General features: G+C 38.4%; 2 protein-coding genes and 1 long non-coding RNA gene across 3 annotated transcripts; 1 reads left to right on the top strand and 2 right to left on the bottom strand.

The window, feature by feature from the left end:
• Positions 1 to 399: 399 nt before the first annotated feature.
• On the bottom strand, positions 400 to 4,097 carry mrps2 (mitochondrial ribosomal protein S2). Its single transcript, XM_044334305.1, has 4 exons — positions 3,988 to 4,097; positions 3,654 to 3,770; positions 2,572 to 2,692; positions 400 to 1,845 (listed from the first exon to the last, which is right to left on the bottom strand). Exons 1-4 carry the CDS (start codon positions 4,049 to 4,051, stop codon positions 1,299 to 1,301), a joined length of 849 nt encoding a protein of 282 aa, XP_044190240.1. The 5' UTR covers positions 4,052 to 4,097; the 3' UTR covers positions 400 to 1,298.
• Positions 4,098 to 4,810: 713 nt separating this feature from the next.
• ppp1r26 (protein phosphatase 1, regulatory subunit 26) lies at positions 4,811 to 17,804 on the bottom strand. Its single transcript, XM_044333595.1, has 5 exons — positions 17,603 to 17,804; positions 8,269 to 11,641; positions 5,835 to 5,949; positions 5,566 to 5,651; positions 4,811 to 5,495 (listed from the first exon to the last, which is right to left on the bottom strand). The coding sequence occupies exons 2-5, from the start codon at positions 11,568 to 11,570 to the stop codon at positions 5,456 to 5,458; spliced, it is 3,543 nt and encodes a 1,180-aa protein (XP_044189530.1). The 5' UTR covers positions 11,571 to 11,641; positions 17,603 to 17,804; the 3' UTR covers positions 4,811 to 5,455.
• On the top strand, positions 16,631 to 23,149 carry LOC122968403. The gene is made up of 2 exons (XR_006398823.1): positions 16,631 to 17,339; positions 21,851 to 23,149. It is a non-coding gene; the product is annotated as an uncharacterized LOC122968403 (long non-coding RNA).
• Positions 23,150 to 23,401: the final 252 nt, after the last annotated feature.

The raw sequence follows: 23,401 nt of genomic DNA, 5'->3' as shown, positions 1-23,401 counted from the left end.
TGGTGCCAAAAAAGTTGCTTTTTTTAAAATTTACTGAGACTTCTTAATAAAGTCGTACTGTTAGTATGGGTCTACCATGCAAGTTAATACTGTACATTACTCAATCTGAGACTTTCTCAGTAAATAAGATCCAATCATGTATTTTTATTGCATTTATACTTAATGTTTTGTGCTGCCTTTGCTGCAAAAAAGAAATTCCTCTTGTGAGACAATAAAAATCTGAGTTTAACTGAATGTATTAGTCTAGCTGAGTCTGTTCAACCACCAAACTGGCGGAAAAAAAGAGCTATTGAACAAATATATTATACAAAAACAAAGGAATATTAATTATCTCCAGAATTCAAACCATTAGTTTTCTACTGAAATAAATCAGTAAGATGAACAGAAATGACAACACTGTGTGATGCATATTTTATTAGAAACTGCACAGCTTGTTTATCTTGAAGACCTTTAGCAGAGGTGCTTTTCTTCTTGCTTGTGGAAAGAAATTTCATATCTTAACACGATGTTTACATATGAATATTAATCCCATTAGAAGAACAACAACCTGTCATTGTCAGAATACACTTTATAAAGTGTATGAAGGGTACAAGTATGTCAAAATTGCCAGATTACTCAAAAGGCATTAGAAGATGTTTACACACTCTTTGGAGCAGTCTGTCTACCATAAGCTTCATAAAATTTTGGGACAAGCTGCAACACTTAGAGTACACACATGTTCTACCATTTAAAACCACTCTTATGTTTTGCCAGAAAATGACTGGTTTTAAACTGTGTTCCCTGCAAAATATGTCCAAACATTAACCTCAATGGTACACCACAATGGCAACATGACAGGAAGATTGGATCCAGGAAAATAAGAGTGAAACTTGACACTCCTTTGTCATGAAAAGGATTTTAGTGATTATTTGGGTTATGTTCTACAGCCTGGGATTGTGAACATGAATGCAACAGTAACACAAAGTCCTGTCTAAATGAGATTGTCAAAAGTCAGAATATGGCAGTCCATGTAAAAAGTCATTCTTGTATCAGCGGTGCACGGCAGTTACAATGTGGACATAGTTGCGATGCATCTTTAAAGATATACTGTAAGAAAAATATTAAATGAGAAAGACCATATGTTACAGAAACATGTGACGTACACACAACATTCATCCATAACACAAGACAGCACTGCGGCCCTGAACGCAAACATCGGATCTTTTCCAAGTGCAGATGCAGGATGAAGGGGAGCGGCAGACAGTCTTGACTCTTAACTGCGTTATTGAATGTCTTTTATTTTATAAGAATACGTTATGTCATGAGCTCGGTGAGGAGGGTGCCGTCAGGCCGTGCAGTAGCTCCATCTGTCTTCTTTTGTCCTTGGCACGGCTAATGGTCATCTTAAATAAGCGACAGTACAGCTCCATGGCAGCTGGAGTGTCATCATTCCCAGGCACGGGGTACGTCACCAGGCTGGGGTTGCAGTTTGAGTCCACCACACCCACCGTGGGAATGTTCATCTTGGCCGCATCTCTGATCGCCACGTGCGGCTGGAACACATTGTTGAGAGTGGAGAGGAAGATGATGAGGTCTGGTAAGCGGACTCCTGGGCCGTACTGGGTGGGGGCGTTGGTAAGGAGGCCACCCTGCCAGTACCGCGTATGGGCGTACTCTCCACAGTCCTTAGCGGTGCTCTCCACCAGGTGGCCGAATTGACGCCGGCGGCTGATGAACAGTATGATGCCTCCGCGGTACGCTATGTGGGCGGTGAAGTTCAGGGCTTGCTGAAGGTGCTCCACGGTCTGGTCGAGGTCGATTATATCATGGTCCAAACGGCAGCCATAAAGGTATGGCTCCATAAGCCTAAGAAAAAGCAAATTACTGTCAGGTTAAAGAAGTTGTAAATTAAAATGGGATTTAGTCCTTAAATTAGACAACGCAGCAGGACACTGAACCTAAACTTGCAGCCAAAGCAACCAAGAGTTTTTAATGTGCATTTCCATCACTGCCTCCATTAGGGGTATTTCAGCAAAAGCTGTAAAACGCAACATGTACTGTACATATATTATCTTTCTGCCTCCCTAGTGTGTGGTAGCTTGTCTCTTCTTCCTCTGTGTATGTCAATGTTGTGATACGAGTTTCCTCAGTGTGCATGTGTAGTCTGTCGTCTTCCCAAGTCTCCATGATGATGGAGGTCGTCATCCTCCTGATCGCATTCTTCATATTCATAATAAATCCATTATAGCCGCCTGAGGCAATTTGTGATATTGGGCTACACAAATAAAATTGACTTGACTTGGTCCAAAACCTAAAAATAATCAGTTTATCATAGAGTAGTATGAAAACCATAACAGATTCACATTTGGGAAGCTGGAACCAGTGAATTTATGCCATTTTTACTTAAATAATAGCTTAACCTATTATCAAAATTGTTGCTGATTAATTGTTATATCGATGGAGTAATTGAGTAATAGTGGCAGATCTAGATTATATCAAAAATTCCCATCCCTATGTCTCTAATGACTACTAATCCCTGTGACACACATTAGTCAAACAATTCAATGAGCTGTGGATAAAAGTCATACCAACCTGTGCCTGCAGCCTTTTTTATGACCAAGATGCACTCTGGCGTCGAACAGGTCTTTCAACGAGAAGAGCTCAGACACACGGAAAAAGTCTGGCTTCTGGAGTGGCAGGCTCATAATTTTTTCTGTGTGTAAGAAAGTGTTGGAAGAAATATTCAGATCCTTTAGTTAAATAAAAGTACCAATACAGTAATGTAAAAATACTCTATTACAAGTAAAAGTCATGCATGAAAAATCATACTCAAGTAAAATACATGTATTATCAGAAAAATGTAAATAAAGTTCTGTAGTAAAAGTAGTGGTTTGGTCCCTCTGACTGATATATTATTATATATGACATCATTAGATTATTAATACTGAAGCATCAGTGTTAGAGCAGCATGTTACTGTTGTGGTGGAGCTATATCGAATTACTTCATATACAGTTAGCTAGTTTAGTCCAGTGGTTCCCAACCTAGGGGTCTGGCCCCTCAAAAGGGTCACCAGATAAATCTGATGGGTCGTGAGATGATTAATGGGAGAGAAAAGAAGAAAAAACAAAGTTCTGATACACAAATCTGTTTTCAGTTTTAGGACTTTTTCTCTAATCTTTGATTTTTGGTGACATATTGGATCATTTGAACATTTATTGAAATTAAACCATGTGAGAAGTTTAGAGGGGAAAATCACTATTTGGTGCAGCTGTTAACAACTCATAGACATCTGAAATGTGACCCCGACTACACACTGCTTTTTGTAAGACGTCAAAAGCCAAAAAGGTTGGAAACAACTGGTTTAATCTTTAACAATGTGTTGTATTTTAAAAGCTTGTTATATTATCCATCGTGTCAAATCTTCATCTGAAAAGTAACTAAGGCTGTCAAATAAACGTAGTGTGGAAAGTACAATATTTCCCTCTGAAATGTGGAAGTGGCATCAAATGGCAATACTCATATAAAGTACAAGTACCTCCAAATTGTACTTAAGTACAGTATTTGAGTGAATGTACTTATATTTATAGGAATAATATTGTTCAAAGTCTGGAGACAAAACACAGTACCAAGTATGTTAACGTTATATCATATGCTGCTACATCTGTTAGCTCACCTGAAACATCGTCAGTTTGGAGTTGAGGTGGTTTGATGGACGCTGCGGTGGTATAATGTTGTCCACCACAGGAAAACCCGATCGTAGCAGCCCGTGAGTGCCGTAGCCCCCATAGTCCTTAACATGAGACACAAATATCGGTTAAATAACTGATATTAACTTGTACCCAGCTGGCTACTACTTACGCTAGCTGTAAGCTAAGTTGCTAGTTTTCTTGGTTAGAATAACAAGCACAATTACATGCAAAACAATGTCACCGTTATTTCTAACACTTGTGACATAAACACAAAATATTCACTGCGTTGGACAATTAAAAATAATTATGTAAAGATACCTTTCATCAGTGTCCGGGCTGCCATGCTTACTTGCTTACCCCAGAAGGTCAGCAAAGTGCGCATGCGTGTTTGTAGTTCTTCTTCTTGGTTTTAATAGCAGCCAGCCGAAGTATTATCGCCACCTACTGTTGTGTTACATATTCCTTATATTTTTGCCATCAGTCCTGTGTCTTGAAGACAGGTGGAGGATATAATATTTCATTGCTAATTCAGTTATTTAACGAAAATGGTCAACACTATAATTATGTTGAATTTATTCAACACCAACTTTTTTCTTAATTGTCTTTGAAACAAGTTGGGAAAACTTGTTCCTCATAGCATAGAGTGAACACATTAAGAATAAAACAATCCATCAACTTTTTCAACAAGACATCATAAGTACACCCCCTGCTTTATCATATTGGTCCACATTTACTGGATATATTTGTTGAGAAAGAGTTTGGCTATTGCTGCATACATTCTTTTTTAATTAACAAAGTCAAGATATAAGGTATCTTTTAAAATCCTTTTCGTCCAACTAATCATTATTTACAGAAACTCAAGAAAGACATTGGTTTAAGTTAAGAATATGTTTTTTTTAAAGGTAAGGATATGTTTCAAACCAGAATTTCCAAGATTGTTTGTGAAGATTGTTTTAAGGTCCATGTGTTTAATCCCTTTATGTCCCAGCTCATTCCTTTATAAATGTCTCTTGTTTGCATATTCTGCACAAATAAAAATAAAATATTCTGCAGTCAGTTTGTAGTTCATGAATTGCTGTGTAGTAAGTACTGTTGTGGCAGTTTTCTATCATAGACTACAATACCCATGAGCCCAGGTGATTTTTTTTTTCATTTAACAACTTTATTTATAAATACAATCCTACTAACATTACAAGTGTTAATGTTACGCAACATCTCCTTATATAGAACAAATATTCTTCTTACAATAACAACAGCTGTATTATGACAAAATGTTGATGCTATCTCTCTGGTACAGGGTGAGCAAATATGAGTTTTTAAGAACTGCAACTAACTAGAAAGCCTGAAACCTCTCTGAACTCTGATTTTTCACGAGCAACATGAAAAGAGACAACAACAATAAGACAATAAAGTCAAGAAAAATGGCAGAATATTCAGGCAGTTCCTGGAATTTAGGGTTCACTTAATGGTTTAAAACAAGGGGAAAAAAAGACAAAGAATTGTCCTCATCTATTTGAACAAAAACTGCCATTTAATGTTATATATTTTGTAGAATGTCCGTAATATATAAATTGTAACATTACAAAACATGGCATTAAAGATTTTTCCAAAATCCCAACTAAAAGAAAAAGTTAAAAAAGGTCAAATCCAAAATGAAAAATTGCCATTATCCTGAAACATCCAACCTTACAGAAACAAAAACGTTACAAAATTCAAAATAATTATCAAAAACAGCCCTCATGTTGTAATATCAAACACATGAATGTTTCAAATGCATAATTACTTTTTATTTATTTATGTTGTGCAGGGTCGGCGCTTCATTTCTCCTGAAAAAGATGAAAATAGTCTTATTTTACTGCAACCACTTGTGGAGATAAAACCATTTGGATCACGTACCTGTTCACCGAAATGAACTGAAGCTTTCTTTTGACATGTTGCACAGTCTTCTTCTGCACGAAAACACTACTCAGAGCAGCTGTCGCCTGCAAACATTGTGCAATACAGTATTTCACAATCTCTGGATTCGACAGCCAAAGTAAAAGAAATATTCTGAGTTTTCTTGCAAATGATTGACCAGTGAGTGTAGCTAACATGTCATCGAATGATTTAAAGGGATACAAATAGTGAAGTGGTGCAAACTCTGTCTTGTTTCTACATAATGGTACCTTCTTGTATTTATCAGTCAGGTACTTCCTGTTGAACGTCCTGCTTCTCTCCTCTGTGGTAAGAGCTATGCAAGGTCTGAAGGTGATGCCAGGGTCAATGGCACTGGACAAAGACCTGAGCAAAGCAGAGCAGCACATGCATGAGACCACTCCCCAGTCATTCATTTCATAGACTATCTTCAAGCCGGTGAGTATAGCTCGTTAATTAAAAGATGGTAGATTTTCCATCACCATGAGGAGTGTTCCAATATTAGAAATGATATATTATTAACGAAGAAGACACATTGTTGCTTTGATTCCACTCTTTATTACACAGATGCACTTAAAAGACACAGCAAGTTTTTTTTTTTTTTTTTTATCTGAAAGAGTAAAAGAAAAGAAAACACCTCTTACAAAATATTTACAAAACCTGGCAATGCACAGCATGTTCAGTAACTTTTTTTTTTTTGATAAACAAAAATAAATAGCCTTTTTTTTCACATAGGAAATTCAAGAAAACTTTTACATGACAGAAAGAAATGAACACACTAAATATCAAGTCTAGTAAGACAGAGCGACAGAGACGAGTAAATGTGTGGCTTCTGTGGCATCTGGAACAACACTTCAGTCATAGAGGTCAGAAGTCCAAGACTGCTGTAGTGGCTTTCATTGACAACTGATTATTAAAAATGTATGAATTTAAACCACACAGTGAACTAAGGGCTCAGTGTCTGAAAAAGAAATAATGTTGGGAAATGTAGTATATTAATATCTCTGTGGTACTTGTGAAAGGATACAAGATTGCATCCCTGCTTGGTTTTTTGGTTTTCCAGTACCGACTGTCGTTCTGAAATTGCCCTTAAAAAAAAAAAAAAAAAAAAAAAAAAAAAAAAAAGGTATATACTGAGGGTGAAGGGAATAACTTGTTTTAGAAGTGTACCCTGGATTATTTACTCTTTATGTGCAAAAGTTAAAAAGGCGATCCTGCATTTGTAGGTGAGGTGAGAGGGGATATTTTCTGAAATTATCATCATTAAAAGCACAAAAGGAGGGGACTGATTTAGAAAAAAATGTTCTTTGGGGTGAGGGATGAAGTAAAGACACATTTTTCAAGTTGGATGGAAGGTACTACTTGGGGAGGAAAGTAAAAGTATGGGCTGACCACACCGGCAACCACAACTAAAGAGTGTGTGTAAAGTAAATGGTTGACAACTGGGCAGGTTCAGTCACAGCAAACTGTATTATGCTTCATATGTTGTGGGGGTGAACGAATATTTCAGGACTGCGGCCTGGTCAGAGTTTCAGTCATCAAAATCTTCAGAGTTTAGAAAGAGATAAGTGCTGGGTGATAAAATAACCAGTTTAAAATGAGTTGATTTTCGTGCTTTGGTCTTGTTCTGTTCTATTAACTTGTCTAATTTCCTAACATAATTCAAATTATTTTGATAAATATAATCACGTTACATAAGTTTTTATAACATAGCTAATAATGTTTAAAAGGTTATTTTAAGAATTGATTCATCTGCCAATTATTCAAACTGATTGTTTGAAATGTAAAAAAGTAAAAAAAAATGCCCATCACAATTTCTCATAATCTTCATGTCTTGTTCTGGCTGACCCAACAGTCAAAACCCCCAAAATATTTAATTTGCTATTTGACAAAGAAATGCAGCGAATCCTGATATTTGAGAAGCAGAAACCAGAAAATGTTGGATGTTTTTGTTTGAAAAATGTCTAAAACAATTAACTGATGATAAAAATAGCTGCTGATTAATTATCCAATAGTGTTTTAACTGGTCTCTTCTCTGTTTCACACAAAGCTGTACAGCTGAACGTGAATGGATCGAATCTAGTTGTACAATATAGCCTATGTTGTGTTTTGGGGTTTTTACTGAAATACCCTTCATGAAGGCAGTGTTGGAAACATATTACAATAACATCAACAATAAAGACTTTTTAACTTTTGCACATAAAAAGGTCTTCCACTTAAAGTAAACCTATCTCAGGTAAATTGCGTAAGATTATGTAATAACAGCAAGTATTTTTCTGATGAACTTTGTTCATTGTGTTGTCCCACTACATAAAAAAGATACATCCTAATTTTAAGCATTTGGCCTTAACCTTTATTTTATCATATTAAGAGGTTAATTTTCATGCCAGTCTGCCTCCTGAGCCAAAATGTCACCGTATTGCTTTTCAAAAGGTTCAGTGATATGAATTAATCTCAGAGCACAAAAAAAAGTTTCATGATGCTGCTGTTGTGTTACATAGCCATATAAATGTACAAACACATTTTAAAAATGCCTGTTTTCGTTTTTCTTATCAACAAACATTCCCTTAGAGCCTATAAATGAACTTGATCATAACCTACATTATATTTATTAGCAGGGCACAATCAAGTGATGAAATTGGATTATGATGCTATGTGCGACATAGTGGCCAAAGAAATACTTACAATGTGGAAAAGCCCTGCTTCTTCTCTGGATTTCTCCTGTTGTCTGACTCACAATCTGCCTCATCTATAAATTCTTCCTCTGTTCTTTCTGGATGTACTTCTTTATCATCTATCTTCATGCTCTCGCCCTCTCTTTTTATCTCACTTAGCAAGTTCGCTCTCTCCTTTCCCTCGCTCCTTTCCCTGCTTCTGACCTGGACATGATTGGTCCTATCAGATTCCAGTTCGACAAACACGCTCTTGTCTTTAGACATGTGCACCATACTCTCTGTTTCTTCTTCTATAGGGCACTGCGAACTGTGGCCAGGCGCAAAGCTCCGTGTAAATGACATTCCTGGGAGCTGCCTGGCAGCGGAAAAAAGATTCAAAACAGGCGGTCGAAACGTGGTATTTACAGTTTTCTCTGTAGAGCAGGTGAAAGGTGCTCTGCTGGTCCTTGCAGAGGACCAAACAGTGACTGGAGTCTGCGATTTGAGGTCGATGCCCCGACCTTGATATGGAGGAATTTCTGATGCAGTCTCGTTGATTTTAGACGAGGTGATATGGAATGGAGTTCGACTGAGAGTCCTTTTGTCACTAGTGGGGAGTCCAAGGCTCTGGCGCCACTTGATTGACTCAGAGCGAGAATGAGCAATGTTGGGATTCAAAACTGGCCGAACTCTCTCCATCTGTGGAGTGACATCCTGGATATCACCTCTCCCAGTTGAAGGCCACCTTTGCTCAGATCTAGCAACCCCTGCCCCGTCTGCTGGCTCCAAAAGACTGGGGCTGCAGGACTGGACTGAGGATAGACATGATTGTGCACTGACAGAATAGATAGAGTTGTCTGGCGGCAGACTCAGTGGCGTTGGAAGTTGTGGCCTATCTTGAGGTGGTTTACTTTCGGGACTACTCAGAGGAGATCGTCCAGAAAGGGGAGTGATACTTTTCCTTGGAATTTCAGCCAGCTGATTTTCCTGTTTACTGTCTTCATCTTGAAGTGGGGTACCAACCATGACAGTACCATTCCTTGACACCTCTCCGTCTTTACTTTTCTCTGCAGTGGAAACTTTGGCCTTTTCAGCCAGAAACCTTCTGATCTCTTGCTCAATGCTATCATCGCTGTCTACTGAACTGCTGTCTTCCTTGATCTGAAGAGCTGTCTGAGTCTGAGCATTGTATAGCAGTGGGGTGTCTTGACCCTCAGTCCCTTTCAATTTCTCTGTTTCATCCTCATGCATGTTATGCTCTTTACTCTTGCTAGTTTGTTTATGTTGCAAAATTGTCTTTTTACTCAATGTAGACTTGTCTCTCATGTCATCTTTACTCTTTTGAACCTTTTTCAAAGCACTACGCTTGGAAATAGGATCAGGTTTTAACTTTTTGGCCTGTAAAGCATTCGCTAGCAGTGGTTTTTCCTCCTTGAGGCACTTCCTTGATTTCCGCTTTAAGTCTCTTGTCTTTTTCTTTGACTTCTTTTTTGTCTTGAGCAGGTCTTTTATAGCTGTGTCTAAGTCCTCATCACTGTCAAGTGAGCTGCTTTTGTCTCCACTTTGATCTGTGTTGTGTAATCCAGTTATTGGCTGTGTTTGACTTCTCTGGGAAGATACCAATGGGCTTGATTCTTGTCTATGCTCATGTAAAGGTTTAGGGGCTGTATCTTTAACATCATCTATCCCTGATGCGTTGGAAACACTACGGTTTTCCTCTTTGTGTTTTCTTCTCTGTGTCAAGGACAATCTTGGAGGTTTCTTTTGGGTTACAACTTGTTTTGTTTTCATCTTCTCTGGTTCGTTCATACTTTTTGGCTCTTGAGTCACAGCAGAGCTGGGTGGCTTGTTGTGCATCTGCGCCTTCTGCTCAAGAAATTTCCTGATTTCTTGCTCAATCCCATCTTCACTGTCAATAGAACTTTCATCACTTTCGTCATCTGGGCAGTTGTCAGGAAGTGAAGACTGCAAGGAAGTTTCGTTGCGGGCACAGCTGCTCAGGCCGACACTATGTTGGAAGGTCACAGGCATAACAGTCTTTGAGATGTCCAATATTGCCTCAGCACACATGAGCTCTGCAGTTGTATTGGCCTTTGGAGGAGCAGGCGTAGGTTGCTCCTTAAAACTTTCAACTTTCAGTGAAAGTAATCCATTCCCTTTACCTCTCTGGCTGTCAGAAAGTGTGTTCTTGGGTATGAAAACAGATGGAGGTAGAACAGATTTCACTTCTCTCTCTGCTCTGTTCTTTTTCTTTCTCACTTTGTGTTTCTTCATGTTTTCCGTGCTTGTACTTCCAACAGCCTGTATTAATGACTTACTTATGGGCTTTTGCTTGTGTAAGAACGGTTTCAGGACGCTCTTCTCTTTCAGCTGCTCAAGCTGGTAGCTGCGAATAGCTTCCTCAATCCCATCATCACTTGTAGAGTCAGACTCCTCTTCGAATGCAGGTGACTTGAATGCTTCCCTTCTGTTCTGCTGCTCCTTTTGCTCCAACTGGTATCTTTGAATGGCCTCCTCGATGCCATCATCACTACTGGAATCATTTGAATCTTCCTCCTCCTTAACTGTGACTGGGGACTTTATTTTGTTAAGGAGGTCGATTGTTTTTGAAGGGCTCTTTGCCTGCTCTTTGGCCAATTGTAAACTTTTGGCTGATTTATTTGACTCCAATTTCTTAACCATGTTGTCATTAAGAAAGGCCTTGTTTTTGATATACTTTTTTATAGGTATGACAGCTGGTGCTGTGGGGGTCTCAGCTTTGACACTTTTTGGAAACTGGTTGCTTGCAATCAAAAATGTATTGCTGTCAGAGTTCTGTTTGGAAACCTCAGGAATAGGTGGGTTTTTCCTGGGAATTTTGGATGTTTGGAGGAAAGTGGTGCATGGTTCCGCCTTGCGTTTGTGATCATCCTTTTCCTTCAGGTATTCCAGTATTGCCTCCTCAATTCCTCTGTCCACAGAATCATCGCTGTCAGAGTCACTGCTCTCATGGTTGATTGGGGAGGAAACACCTGCCTGCTGGTTTTCAGTGGGACCTTTAGTTTTGGACTTGGCTCCTACAAAAGAACCCACTGCAACCTTGCAGACTTGGGGATGACCTTCCTGTCCTGATAGCACATTTCCCTCGATCTCGTCGCCCATCTCGAGTGAGGACTGGGTGCTCCTTAGACTCTCTATGATCATCTGGACCTTATCTGAGATAGGTGTGCCTCTGGTGGACAACTCAGTGTCAGAGTCATTGAAGCAGATTGGAAGGCTATAGCCTCCAGGTGGGCCACATTTTCTCCATTCTGTGTGAGTCGCTGCGACAGGAGGTACATTCATCAAGTACATTCTAGTGAAGTAAGGTGAGGTCTTGGACCATAGGAGTGCGGCTGCCTCCGAGAACAATCACATTGTTCAATCTGTGAGAAAAACAAACAGAGACAGGTAAGTCAAACTGCACTGATAATTAAAGCCCCGATATGTTGAATTTTTATGTGATTATGTAAAAATATTTTGATGGCATAGTCATTCTGTATCAACACGTCAGATCTGTGGTGTTTTGTGAGAGCTGCAATATTGCAAATGGGCCCACCCACAAAATGTGTCTAAAGATGTCTAAATTTACATGTTGACTAATCATGCATGGACATCTTGAACTATGAGTACTACTACTCAGTACTACTATTGACTACTGCCACACAAAATGAGGTCTGCAACTCACAATTTCCATTATCAGTTAATCTGCTGATTATTTTTACAATAATTGTTTATTCTATGAAATGTAAGAACATTGTGAATGTGCCCACAGCAAAAATGTAAGGTTTTCAAATTGCTTGTTTTGTTCTACCAACAGTCTAAAAAATCTAAAGAAAATCAGCATTTAAAGTATTAGAACCAGTAAAGGTTTGACATTTTTCCTTGATAAATAACTAACAATCAATTACAAAAATTGTTGTTGACTAGTGCACTTCATTTGATTAACTGGTCAATTAAGGGACTAATCTTTCAGTATTAAAGATGCTGCAATTTATGTCTGCCACTATTGTTGAGCTCTTACTCTGACAAAAGAAAACATGACTTTTTGTAAAATAAAAAAGTACCTCCATACTAACAATTGTCAGTCGCATAGCCTACAATTTGACTTAATTAAATTAAGAAGATATGCACATCAACTTGGAAATATAGTCAAATTCACACAAGTGATATTTGATCAAAATAGATCTCAAAGCACACATCTACACATCCTGAATGTCGAACTGAATGGGCATTGTCAGCGCACTGCTGCCATCCAGTGGAGGAACTCATTGCAACCACCCTGCACCACTTATGCAGACTGTGTTATCATGTAAATGTAATGGTGCTGCATAGTTTTGGGAGATTTCCCTTGCTGCTTGGGGGTGCAGGAGTTGGTGCTCATTTGTTGGCGGTTCATGGAATTTCTGGGAGACTTGAGACATTTGCGTGCCATGCACAGCATGTCCAATGCCTCCTCATAGTCTTGTTTTGGACCCATTTTCTAGTCAAGTCAAGTGCATAAAAGTGATTTCTCAGTTCTACACCAAAACACTACAGGGAATCTGTTGAGTATGAAACCACTAGAGCTGAAGAGTTCAAGTGCATCAACATTCTGTCACTCTGAGGGAAAGAATGGACTTCATTACAGCTCTGACAAATTATGGCAGATAAACTCAGGTCTTCCAGCCAAAACTTTGGAGCATGCCAAAAGAAGCAAGTTTTCCGATGGCCGCAAAAACCTGCAGATGTGTTCTACAGTTGCTTCAAGATGAACAAATGCAAAATGACAGTCCAATACGCAATCAACACACAAAGTGAAACAAGCCAAGGTTGACATAAACATAAGGTCAACTGTAACTAAGGTATTAAAAGTTGATTTTGACATCCCCCTACTAAATAGGGATTAGGATTAGAAACAGATTAGGATTAGATTGAGATTAAAAATGCAAGAGACACTTTAGGCCCTTATAATTTAATTTATATCTGAATAAATCAAATTTCCACAGTGTAATTGCCACACAATGAACCTGGGGCCTTCGGGCCCCTGAGGGTCTGAGACATCAGGGCTGTTGCCCAATTAGCTCGGTTATTAATCCAGCCTACGGGATTCCCTGAAGCTCTGGTTGGAGCGTTAATACATTTTATTCCAAGAAAAAAATACAACTGCATTTCAAAACAATATTCCACTCTATCATGAAATATGATGATTTTTCATTGCACACGTCATTATCGCAGCTCACTCTCGGACTAGTTCATTGTTTCCCTCTTTGATGATTCGATTGTGGCTTTGGGTGGAAAATGTTTAAAAAAATAAGAAAGAAGTATTAGGAACTGTTCTGGTGTAGTTATTAAACAATCCACTTCAGCTGATTAAGATACACTCTTTAAACACAGTTCAACTCCAAATAATAAAAAAGGTGAAAGAAATCTATGATCTCAGGTCACTTTTATACATGCTCTCCTAATGCTAAGATTTAGATCCCCAATGATAGGTCATTTAATTGGTTTGTCAATGGACAGAAAATTAATTGCAACTATTTTAATAATTGTTTTGGGACATTTTTGTAAAGAAAAAATAAACTAATAAACTGAATATCTTTGGGTTGTGGACTGTCGGTTGGGACAAAAGACGACATTTGAGGACGATCATCTTGGGGTTTGGGAAACACAGATTGACGTTTTTCACCATTTTCTGACATTTCATAGACCAAATGACTAATTGACAAATAGCTGTCTCATTAATTGATAATGAAAATAATCATTAGTTGTAGTCCTCCTAAGATTACAGTGGCAAAATAAAACCATCACTTTTGTGTGCGCCAATAGAAGTCCGCAGATCCCACTTTATCAATTTAAGAACAGCAGATATTAGTTTATTGAGCCCATCGGGTATTGCGGTAGGGCTGCAACTAATGATTATTTTCATTATCGATTAATCTCTCGATTATTGTCATAGCTGCAGGAACTGAAGTTACAGGTTGTTGTGGCTGGTCCGGTTATGTATGCACCAGGAGTGTCAGTGACAGGATGGCAGCTGTGTTTTAATACAGCTGCCATCCTGAATCCAAAGCTGTCATTACTGAATCCACTCACTCAAATGAATGGTGTTAAATTATCCTGTTTATCCAATTGTTCCACTCCCTCAATTTTAATTCTGCATCGGAGGTTGTTTAAGCGCTCTTCGTTTACTCTTTGATGGACAGCTCTTACTGCGCACACATCCTGCTGTGTAATTCAATACCAAATAAATAGTAGAAGACGTCAGGTCATGAAGAGGTTGGAGTCCAATCAGTGGTGTCAAAAGTATTCAGATCTATTACTCAGCAGTGTCACAATGTAAAAATAGTCCCTGACAAGTAAAAGTCCTGCATTGAAGATTTTACTGAAGTACAGAAGTATTATCCACAAATGCAATGATGTTATGCTGTAAATGTAATGATAATGAAATGAAAATGATAACTCTTAGTACTCTTTAGGCAGGAAGAATGGCACCTCTATGTCATGTTAATACACATTATATTATTAGATTATCATTACTGATGAATCAATTTTAATGTTGTAGCAGGTGAGGGTGGAGCAGATTTTAACTACTTAATATACTCTGGGGTTTAATGTAGTTCAGCTGTTTTTATTTAATGTTACATTGTATAATAATACTTGTACAACAATGCACCGTTATAGATCTTAATCTGCATCTAGCTTTCTTTCAGATCATCTGTAGTGGAGTAAAAAATGCAATATTCCCTTTTGAAATGCCATAGAGCAGGGGTAAACTGGAAATGTTCAAGACAAGTTCAATTAACAAAAAATTAACTGTTTAAAAGCTCCGTATGTAGCATTTAGTGATATCTAGTGGTGAGGTTGCACATTGCAACCAATTGAAACCCCTCCCCCTCCCTTGGCAAGCATCTAGGAGAACCTGCGGTGGCCGTAAAACTCGTAAAAAGACGTGAAAGACCCTCTCTAGAGCCAGTGTTTTGTTTGTCCGTTCTGGGCTACTGTAGAAACATGGCGGTGCAACATGGCAGGCTCTGTAGAAGAGGACCCGCTTCCTTGGAAGATATAAAGGTCTCATTCTAAGGTAACGAAAACACGATTCTTATTTTCAGGTCAAGTCTGCTCTGCTAAATGCCACTAAATTCTACACATTGCACTGTTAAGTACAGTACTCGAGTAAATGAAACTTAATGACTTTCCACCACTGGGTTTAATATAGAGATGCAATGATTAGTCACTTAACCAATTTGTTGATCGACAGAAAATTTATCTGCAACTAATTTGATAATCAAATAATTGTTTGAGGAATTTTTCAAGCTAAAATGCCAAACATTTGCTGGTTCAAGGCTCTCAAATCTGAGAATCTGTTCCTTTTCCTGGTCTTATATTGCTGTAAATTTAATATTTTGGGGCTGTTGGTTGGATAAAATAACACATTTGAGGATATCACCTTATAATTCAGGATGTTGTGATGGGTGTTTTTCACCATTTTCTGATATTTTATTGACCAAATGATTCATTGATTAATTGTGGAAATAAATCAGCAGATTGATAAGTAATTAAAATAGCCTAATTGTTAGTTGCAGGCCTAGTTTCATACATCTTGATTATGGACTGCTAGTGAATATATTTTGGGTTTTGCATGTTATAAACACAAAGTTATGTTCTTTGACATGAGTTAGACATATTCTACAAGACTGCATCTTAGTTGTGCTCTGTGAAATGGTGCAAACATGTGTATTTGGGAGGATTATAAGGATAGGTTCACATTTTTTTAAGTCTGTCTTAAAAACAACAATCAGGTGCCCATATGAACATTGAAACAGTTTTTTCTCGCTGTAGCCTAATAATTCCTCCTGTTCATACTGACCATTAGAAGATCCCCTTTAAATGTGCTTCCATTGTAAGTGATGGGGGACAAAATCCACAGTGGTCATTTTGAGCAAAAATGTTTTCAAAAGTGTATCTGAAGATAATATGAGGCTTCAGCTGCCTAAGTTTGTCAAATAATTGGGTATCTTCCACAGTAACAGTCTTTTTAGTTAAAAAAAAACAAAAAACTCTCGTTGGGTCTCAATGGGCAGTGTTTTCTTGTTCAGCTGCAGTGGAAGGGAGTGTGGCACTAAAATGACAACAACTTTGAAATATATTGACTTGATTTGACCAATCTGGACAGCTGAAGCCTGATATTAGCTTAAAATAAACTTTTTGCATAGAGGGAGGGCTGTGGATTTTGTCCACCAACCCTTACATTGAAAGTGCATTATGAAGGCAGCTCTTAATGGCCAGTATGAACAGGAGGAATGATTACAGCAAGCAAAACATCTGTCAGTGTCGATTTGGGCACCTGACTGTTGTTTTAGGACAGACTTGGAAAAAACTGTGAAGCTGTCCTTTAATTACCAATTCTTGCACACAAATATCACCCCCGATAATGTAGCATTTTGAACCCAGGACTGCTATGAGACTGTCCTGTGCTCAAAGTTACACCCCGCAACAGCCACTAGTGGTGCCTGCACGAACAAGCTGTCGAAAGGACATTAACCCCGCCGAGGAGTCGCTATGCAGGAGCTTCTGCTAGCCTGTACCCACCAAAAATGTAAATCCTCCCTTCTGGCTCAGTGTGCAGCCTGCAGGGGCGAATGGGCAACCCGACTACAGCCTGACACCAAGAGATTATGTACCCACCTTTGAAACATACTCATCACAGATTATAACTGGTAGAAAACAACCTCACGTAACGAGTGTAGACGCCCCGCGGATAAATGCCAAAAAAAGCACATAAACCGAGCTGAAAACGTATGCCAACTTAGTTTGACATATCATGTGTACAAAGAAAGTTTTAGACAGACGTGCCAACATTAGTGAGTCGCAAATTCAGTATTACATAACGAAACGTGTTGTTGCGTGCATTTTTTTTTTTTACCCGGGACTGTTTCCTGCTTGCAACACAGCAACCCCGGCTATCCCCGTAACCCTCTAGCGGCGCGGACTGCACCGATGCCCGGCGTGCAGCGCTAGGAGACTCCGCAGAGCAACCATGTTTCTTGGTACCGGCCACGGTTGTCAAAAACCAACCGCGTTTGGTTGTTAAACGCGTTAAACGTAAGTAATGTCCAGTTAAGGTAGTGTATAACACAGAAAGGTTACATTTTAAGGAGAGAAGAGCGAGATGGTGCGATACGTTGGAGGGATAACCGCGGCTAGTCGGTGACTTGAAAGACACAGGCGGGCCTCCCGGCTGCTGCAGCCCCGGCATTTTCTCCCGCAAAGAAAGGCTTTGTATTGAGCCACAGCGTACACTCCTAGCCTCGGCTATTTTCACACAGCTAGAGCCGCAAACCAGACAGTGCACAAGTTTAACTCACCTGGATATGACACAAAACGACCGCTACAGAAAGAGTTTGTTCATTGCTGCGTTGATTTAGGATGCTAGGTGAGCCGTCGTGGAGATATTTCGGCGTCCGTCACCGGCTCACACAACCTCCCGAAGCTCTCGCCGTCGAGTCCCCCTCTGACTGCCGGCCGGGCGGACAAGCTTCCTTAAACCCTGGGTCCAGCCAAGCGTGGACCCTTTCAAACATGGCATCACCCTTTTTACCCGGAAAATATGTTCGCTTACGTTTTGTATGACCATATTTCACATTATTATTTTAAAAAAACACAGTGAAATGTCCAATTTTAAATAGTCAAGCCTATAATGATTATTTAAATCAGGCATTTCTGGTAACAATTTAGTGTAGGCTACAATAACAAAAATGCATATATATAAATATATTTTTAAAAAGTATAGTATCCCAGAGTCTGATATCAACTGTTGTGTTGGAAAAACTTATATTATCTTACAATTTCCAGTGTATTTTCGACATGATATCTGCTTGATATTTTAAAGTTTTATTGTAATATCTGTATTATGCTTCTAAAACGCAGCTATAATGTTTCCATGAGGTCACATGTCAGTGTTTTGGGGGTCATTTAGACATCGATCTCATCTGTATTTTCATATGAGGATAAAGTACTGAACAAACTTACAACTTAACAACAACTACCACCTTTATAAAGATCGCCTTTGTAAAGAGTATCCCCGTTTGTGGTGTTTTAAAATTGATTTCAGACAATACAGACATTAAAAATAACATTCAAAATCCAGGAAAAGAGAATTATTCTTTTCTTACATTCAGTTTATATTCTCAATTAGAGTTCATGCCCTGTGACCCTTCACTGAAATGAGTATTTAAGTTGATATTGCAAGGTTTACAAAGAAGATATAAGCCTAAACCTATAAAAAATTGAAGTTTCGTATCATTCCAGTATATACATTTTAGTTTTGGTAGTCTGTCACATTGGTAGATTCACAACTTGCATCCTCAAGAAAAAGTTCCTGACAAGATGTATATCTGTAAGTCAATACACCACTTATACAGATTGCAGATTGTGTACTATTGTGTCCAGTTAGCACCTGTGTGTCGGACAGTTCTGGCCTCCCCGTCATCCATTAATTCCTGATAATGGACACCTTGTTGGGCATTATCCCTTACATATACCAGTACAATATACTAAAAGGTGATGCATTTGCCAAGAATAATTCAACTTAGCAATATAATATGTCCCAAAAGGAAGAACTGCACCTAACCAGCTGGTGTGGCCATAAACCTCCAACAACATCAACATTAAAACATCCGAGAATCACAATTACATTGGATTTACCAACACAGTGATTTAAAGCTTTGCTAAAAGCCAAGTGAAGAGGCTGCATTACCTGCTCAACATTAAAAAGTCACTAAAGATTCAACCTCTAAATACAAAATGGCATCTGAGCTCAAAGATGACACCTTTAGTCATTTCACATTCGCTGTTTACATAAATGTAATTTCAAATGCTGGTTATAAATTTCCCACCAGTTTCCATTCCCATCAGTTCCCATTATATCAGTTCCCATAAAAAAAATCCCCAGCATGTCACAATTTTAGGATTCTGAGTTTTTCTTTAGACACCAGCAGACCTGAAAGGACTCGTATCATGCATGTAACAGATCACAGGATTATTGATTGAGACTCCTCTTATAAAGGTTTATTGATTTGACAGTGTAACCTTAAAACAGGGTTATATTTACATTTCATCATTTGGCAAGACAATCAAGCTTTAGAGGACAGTGACTCAAGAGTCCTAGTATTAATTCTTAAGTAGCTGACCAGGTACAAGTGCAACGAGAAACAGCGCTAGACAGAGTGTTTTTTTTTTTTTTTAAATTTCAATTTAATTAATTCATTTTTTAATTAAAGTAAGAAACAACTGGAAGTAGACAAGTACATAAGAAATACCATAAACAACAAGAAAGTGGTGCAACAATCAACAAAGTGCAAAAAAGTTAAAGGGGCTCAAGAGTCAAGGTGTTCACAGAAGAACTGAGTTAACTGAAGGGTTAACTGAAGCCCATCTTCTGGCCAGTTGAGTCTACTACAATTTATGCCTATAAAATAAATAATCCAATATGGAAAATATTTGTAATGCCAAACAGGACAGTACATCTAAGCCATGTCTGGCTGTGCATTTGTTTATTGGGAACATATTTAAAATACTTTGTCAGAGGCTTTCGATATAAACTTTCAGCCAATTATGTCTGGATGGCCATATTTGGACTGTAAGTGACAAGCACAGAGATATTACTACTTTTTGAACAACTTTTGGTCCATTTAGATTGGAAGTTGCCTTGTTATACATTGTTATATTGGGTAAAATATGAGAGTACACTTTGAGATACATTTAGTGAAAAAGTCTTTGTATTGTACATATTCAGTAAACCTAAATAAAGCAAAAAGTGAACAAACATGTCCTTTAAAGTCCTTTATGTCACCATTATTAAATATTCTTAATAATAATTGTATTAGAATTGGAGTGATACAGAGCATATATCTAAACTCTGAGCTATTGTTCATTTTAAAAAATGGTGAGTGCTGTTGGAAAACTATAATATTTCATAAATCATGTATACATATTAATGATAGTCTTATATCACACATTTGGTAAACATCAATAAATGCAGATGAGAACACTATTAAAGGTGCCAGAATAGCATAAATAAGTACAACAGATACTAAAAGAGTAAACTGAGTCACTATAAATCAGTTTAAGCCTGTCAGAAAAAGTAACATCTACATTATAATTAGAATTTCCACAGTTCCCACTGTAGCCAAAGAGCATTTTACGCACTAACTGATTTCATGCTATAATATTTCATCCAATGAGAATTTAGATTCTCAAGTCTAAAACTGTCCCGAGTTCAGCTCTGACATTTCACCACACACTTCCAGATTGATGTTTAACTCTTTCATGCTCTTCACATTCTCCACAAATTCCTCCTCATCCTCATCTGATGTCTGGAGTTGTGGCCAGGCCTATGGGATTTTTTTCTATTACTTTTAAAGCAGACATTTATACACATATATGAATCAATGACAACACTTGTAAAGTTTCTTTATATATTGACGTGAAATCTGTGCATAGAGAAAACTGGCCAGACATCCCAGTTTTGTGAGCATTGTGCCGAGTTGCATGGCTTGTATAAACAGTCCCTATAATTACAATAGGCTGTGCTCATTCCACAACATGTGTGTCTGCCATAAATAAACCATTATTAATCAATACTTTAGGTTTGTGCCAGTAATTGTGGATCATACTTTATTTAGATAGTTCTATAAGTAACTGAGTGGGTTAAGTAGGTTATAGTTTGGGTTAAGTTTTTTCACAGGCCTAATTTTCAACATGCAGATCCCATCTTCCCCCACAATGAGCCATGTGGAAATATAAAGTAAAAGGGAAAGATATTGCTAAAAAAGAGGCCTGTGACTCAAGTGAAATGTGCAACTGGCAATTAATGGTCCTTAGCTTGCACCTTAATGTTTAATTTTGTTAACAGATGTGACTTCATTTGCATTTTCATCTTAATTTCAGGTTAAGTAAAGTTATCTGACTATCACTACTACAGTAGTAAAAAAAAGTTAATTTTCTCTGTAAAAAATAAAAGGAAACCATATGAGTCTTTTATGGCATGTCAGTCTTCTGCTCACATTGTGTTTCGCTTGTGCAGGCAAAATCAGTGCGCCTCCTAAGACAGTTTTGTGTTCCCATGAGAAAGTGCTGAAGCACAAGGAGCCAATATTCTGCAATTGTGCTACTATGAGTAGATAACATTTGGGATCTTCTCCTCTGAGAGACAGAAAAAGGCATTCTTCCCCCAATTTTGGCCTCTTCACACTAACTATGCAGTTCCTTTCACGCTGGTATTCACTGCAGGAAATTGAGTTGCACCAGCAGTAATGTGACTGGACCATTACAGCCCTATTTTAAATGGCAGCACTACAACATATTGGTATTACCCTGACCTTGAAATGCACTTTGCCGGGTCATTTGGCATTTTCATTTACATACAAATGAAAAAATGGTGGCCTAGTTGTTTGCGTTTTGGTGATAATTGAGTCAGACGTTGCACTGAGAATAGGCGTCAGAGGACCACATCACTCATTTGTTAATAAATAAAAGGCATGATGGAAATACAAAGCAGTCTGACTTTCTCTCCCTGTCTCTCCTGCCACTTCTTCTCCAAAAAATGCTGTCAGCTGTGGAAGCTTAGCCATGCAGGCAGAAAGGCACCAAAGTGAAAAAAGAGGTTCAGCACCATGGACAGCAACTCTCCTCAATTCAGCCTCGGAGGACAAGCGGGAACATAATACCTGAGGAACTACATTCAGTGTTTATCACTATAACATTTGCAAAATATTCTTTTTCAAAGTTATGAAACCTGCATTGTTCACAATAGCTTGCAGCTTTTGCATCTCTGCAAAGGGCAGAAATGTATATCATGTCACCCCTGCAATGCTTGCAATATGCATGTGTATCCCTGCATGCCTGCTAAAACATATGATGCAAACATTGCTCTACAGCACTTCAGATGGTCAAAAGCTCCACAGGGTTTTAATTATTTCCCGTCCTGCTCTGTAGGATTTGCAGGGAAGTGCAGGTAATTGCTGGCAATTAGTATTTAGTCCTGCCGAATACATTAACAAGGCTAGACCTTGTAGTTATTTGAGAAGAGGGTGGTGCAGAAACTGGTTCCCTGAGGCAGGTGGAACTTACTAACACCTTGTCCTGACCTGAATTTTTCTTTCTGGATCTTGATGATTAGCCTAGCTTCTACTCTGACCTATACTTTTTGTTTCGATTATGGACAAAGGATGATCCACTGCAGACAGAAAGACCAACCACAATACTGTATGAGACTATGTCATAAGTCCAAATACTTGTGACCAAGAAAGTCCAACAGAGGATGTTCTTCCTGAGGCAGCTGAGGAAGCTCAACCTGATGCAGGCAGCCTTTTATCTACACTGCCATCATTGAGTCTATCCTCACATCATCTTTCACTGTTTGGTACAGTGCAGCAACTGAAGAGGACAGTCAGTGGCTGCAGCGCATCATTTGAAACAAGATCATCTCTGACCCATCCCACCCTGGACACAGACTCTCTGAACTTCTTCCCTCAGGAAAAAGACTGAGATTCATAATAACCTGAACTGTACTGTTATCAAACAGGACTTCAAATTTCACATTCCTTATTTAATCCTTGCACTTGTCACTTTCATATATTTCATCAAACTGGTTTTAACATTATACATTGCATTCTACCTACACTGTTAAATAATTTAATTATTTATTACATTTTTATTACACGTCACATTTAATTTTTGCACTTGTCACCTTCATACGTTTCATACACTTCATTTCTTTGTTCATAGCACAGTCCATATTTCCTTTGTACAGTCAATATCTCATTTCAAGTTTTGATATCCCAGGATCAAACGCCAAGACACATTCTTTGTATCATTGCATACTTGGCTAATAAAACAGGTTCTGATTCTGATTCTGATTGTGTGCTCACAATCATTTATCTGTGTCCTTTCCCAGAATGTCAGTTCTCATACTATTCGATGTCAAGGAAACAAGTCCTCAAAGAATCTGCAACCGGTTTCCTGGACAGGCCATAAATTAAACCAATGTTGGCATTAATCTAGAAAACCTGAAACTGCCTCAAACTGCATTAATTTCAACCACGTTTGTGTGTGCTCATTATCCAGTGAGCCTGAAGGTGCTCATCAAAGCCGGAATGGATCAC

This window comes from Thunnus albacares, chromosome 18 (assembly GCF_914725855.1).
Source record: "Thunnus albacares chromosome 18, fThuAlb1.1, whole genome shotgun sequence".
In the NCBI taxonomy this organism is placed as follows: domain Eukaryota; kingdom Metazoa; phylum Chordata; class Actinopteri; order Scombriformes; family Scombridae; genus Thunnus; species Thunnus albacares.
This window is presented reverse-complemented; position numbering and strand designations above follow the sequence as displayed.